This window comes from Anas platyrhynchos, chromosome 3 (assembly GCF_047663525.1).
Source record: "Anas platyrhynchos isolate ZD024472 breed Pekin duck chromosome 3, IASCAAS_PekinDuck_T2T, whole genome shotgun sequence".
NCBI lineage: Eukaryota > Metazoa > Chordata > Aves > Anseriformes > Anatidae > Anas > Anas platyrhynchos.
The window spans coordinates 61,919,102-61,922,494 of record NC_092589.1 but is presented as its reverse complement, the minus strand read 5'-3'; the positions used below and the strand labels follow the sequence as shown (position 1 = coordinate 61,922,494).

The window sequence follows — 3,393 nt, the reverse complement described above, 5'->3', positions numbered from 1 at the left end:
TCCACCTCCTCCTTCCCCTACAGTGCCCATGGCCCCACTGGCCTCGGCACCCTCACAGTGCTCATCCCATCTTGGAGAGATTTGGGGTCTCCAGCACCTGGCTCACCCAAGGAGCTCAGGCAGCAAGAGGGGACCAGGGTGCCCCAGAGACCATGTGGGAATCCTGGAAGGAGGCAGCTCCTCCTGCCTCCAGAGCCCGGGCTATGATGGCGAGGTCCAAGCGCTCCTTTCCTGGAATACACTAGTAGCTGGACAGGATGCACTCTCCAATGTAATCATCCACAAATCTCCCTCAGATTAGGTTACAGGACAGCGTTTAGACGGCACGCATTGCAAAGCTCCCTGGAAGGCTTTCGCTGGTGGATCTGCCGCTCTCTCAGCTCATGACCCATTTTGGCTTTCGTCAAGAACCGTGACACCAGCCGCCTGGGTCATCGAGGAGGCAGGGAGGGGGAGAGCAGCCCTGGCTGGAGAGGGAAGTGGGGAAGGAGAAGAGGAGGAGGAAGGGGGAGGATAGAAAGACAGGGAGGGGAGAGAGAGAGAGTTGCTTTGCTCCAGTGGCGAAGCTTTGAATCCCAGTCCCGAGCTCTCGGCAAGCGCTTGCTGGGATACCTCACTCCCTGTCCTGTGCTAAGGTCTGTGATTGGGGATGTGGTGTGCTCAGCGGGCAGGGCCCCTCCCCTGGGCTGGATCCGCCTCTCCTATCCCCCAGATAAATTACTAGTGTCCTCACTAAATTCCTCGGCTTTCTCTCTCTCTCTCTCTCTGCCTCTCACACACGCTCCCTCCCTCCCTCAAACACGGGCGAAGCGGGGTTGGGGGGCGGGAGGGCGGGGATCCTCTCTGGACCGCTATTGCGCCTCAGTGCTGGGGGGGAGAGAAGGGGAGGAAAGCACGGGAGCCCCTTCTCTCCTCCACCGCCTCCAAGTAGCTTTGAGGAGCTGCCCTTCCTGCCCCCCGCCCCCTTTCCCGCCGGTCCTTTGGCACCTTCCAGACCATGTCCACTGGGTCCCTCAGTGATGTGGAAGATCTTCAGGAGGTGGAGATGCTGGAGTGCGATGGCCTGAAAATGGATACTAACAAAGAGTTCGGGGCGTCCAACGAGAGCAACGAGGAGGGATCCAATGGCGAGAATGGCTCCCCTCAGAAGGGGAGAGGGGCTGCGGGCAAGAGGAAAAAAGCTCCCCCCAAGAAGAGCCCTTTAAATGGAGTGAGCCAGGAGGGAAAGCAGGTCCAGAGAAACGCTGCCAACGCCAGGGAGAGGGCGAGGATGAGGGTCCTTAGCAAAGCCTTCTCCAGGCTTAAGACCACCCTTCCCTGGGTGCCCCCAGACACCAAGCTTTCCAAACTGGACACCTTGAGGTTGGCCTCCAGCTACATCGCTCACCTGAGACAGATCCTGGCCAACGACAAGTACGAAAATGGCTACATCCACCCGGTCAACCTGGTAAGTCACGGCCCGCTGAGGCCAGGCACTTGTGTGTGTGTGTGTGTGTGTGTGTGTGTGTGTGGATGGGGAGAAGTGAGTGAGGAGCTGGGATGGGGAATGTGCGGGGAAAAAACTCCACGTACTCCTTCCTCACAGAGGGTCCGGTGCCAGCCCGTGGGGTGACAAAGGCTTCCGGAGTGAGGGGACAAGCTCCCAGCTGCCCCCCCTCCCGGCGCCCTGGGAGCTGAGTGTCCTGGGCCCCATCCGCTGCTCCTTGCAGTCCCCTCCAGGGGTGGCCACAGATATTTGGGGCAGTTTTGCTGTGCCAGGAATGCCTGAGAGAGTTCGGCAGGTTGATGGAAGCTCCCTACCTTCAGGTGGGTGGGTGTGAGAATTTGGGTAGAGAAAGGGACGCGTTTGGAAGGGCCCAAGCCCAGGAAGGGCCCCGAATTTATTCTCAACCTCTCCTCTCTATTACGGTATTTCCTGCCATAATCATCCTCCAGCCCCAGCTTTTTAAAGACAGGACTTTTGGAGCTTTGTGCCCGGCCGCTCAGATTTGCTGGGTCCAGGACATCGCCCCTATCCATGTAAACTCACAGAGGAGAAATCAGAAACACTGCAGACCCCTGGGGGTGGGGGCTGCGTGGCCATCCTTCCTGTGGCTCCCACCAGCAGCAGAAAGCCCTTCCGAGCAGCCCGGGGTCTCCCCACCAGAAACACCCAGTTTCCAGCTGTAAAAATACGTGCATTGGGTGCAAACCGGGGGCAGGTTTGATCCCGTACAGCGTTTGCATTGCCCGTGCCTAATGATAAGGGGATCACGTAAGGGATCTGGGGACGTTTCACCAAGATCTGGCTCTGCCTTTTGAGCTCTGGACTCGGGGTGGAGGAAGCAAATTACCGGCGGTGTCATCTTGATAAGGGCTCGGGAGATTATTTTGTAGCTAAAAGCAAAACTCGCAGAACAACGGGAGCACAACATAAACCAGACACCCAACCCAGATATTCGCCCCCTCCGCACACAGGCACACAAAACCTTGCCTCTGCGGCCGTGGGAGGACAGAGAGGGTGGGGGGGGACGGACTGCTCGGGGTGCCGGCTTTTCCCACGGGAGAAAAGTGCACGGGGCGCCTCTCGTGGGAAAAGCCGGCACCCCGAGGGCCCTCCCCCGCCGGCCCCGACCGGAGCACGGCGCTGCCCTTCCCCAGGCCGGCCAGGGGGCCGCGGGCAGGCGTTTGCAGCCCCCGGGGCGGCTCCGATCCCGCGGGGAGAGCCGGTCGGGCAGCTGCGGGAGGAGGAGGAAGGGGTCGTGACCGAAGCCGTCGGGAAGGGCGCCCTGCAGAGCCGCCCGTGGGGCGAACGGAGCGCGGCGACGTGTGTGTAACCCCCTTGCCACCCGTGTCTTTTCCTGGCTACAGACCTGGCCTTTTATGGTAGCCGGCAAACCCGAGAGTGACCTGAAAGAAGTGGTGAACACAAACCGCTTGTGCGGCCCGACGGCATCCTGAGCCCCGGCAGCACCGGCCCGGCGCGGGCAGGGCCCCGCCGCCGCCCCCGGCCCCGGGCAGAGCCCCGGGGAGAGCCGCTCGCCCCCCCGGCGCGGCGCCGGCCACCACGGGCGCCCTAGCAGAGACTCCGTCCGCCCCGAGAGAGAGATCCCGACTCTATTTAACTTTATTGAATGCGTGTACAGTCGAGTGTCCTGCACCGAGAGCCTTGCTGGTTCAAGCGCTACTAGAGAAAAAAAAAAGACAGAGATCAAACAAAACCTACCACGCGCGTATCTTTTGTCTGAGACCTGTGAAATATGTAGATGCCTAGAGGAAAAAAAAAAAAAAGAAAAAAAAAACTGACTTTGACAGTCATCTCTATGGAGTAATTCACCCTAAAGATATATAGATATATTTTCTCCAAGCAGGTTTTTGCTCTGTTTCCGTGAATAAACCTTCCTTTCCATTGAA

The 3,393-nt window shown here is 59.3% G+C and overlaps 1 protein-coding gene across 1 annotated transcript; it reads left to right on the top strand.

Moving 5' to 3' along the window:
* The first annotated feature begins 737 nt into the window (after positions 1-737).
* On the top strand, positions 738-3,393 carry TCF21 (transcription factor 21). The gene is made up of 2 exons (XM_027454496.3): positions 738-1,447; positions 2,851-3,393. Exons 1-2 carry the CDS (start codon positions 998-1,000, stop codon positions 2,938-2,940), a joined length of 540 nt encoding a protein of 179 aa, XP_027310297.1. The 5' UTR covers positions 738-997; the 3' UTR covers positions 2,941-3,393.

Bases quoted from the DNA above. Each gene is read 5' to 3' on its own strand.
- TCF21 (XM_027454496.3), top strand. From the start codon at position 998: ATGTCCACTGGGTCCCTCAGTGATGTGGAAGATCTTCAGGAGGTGGAG. The intron at 1,448-2,850 runs GTAAGTCACGGC...TCCTGGCTACAG, and splicing joins ACATCCACCCGGTCAACCTG to ACCTGGCCTTTTATGGTAGC.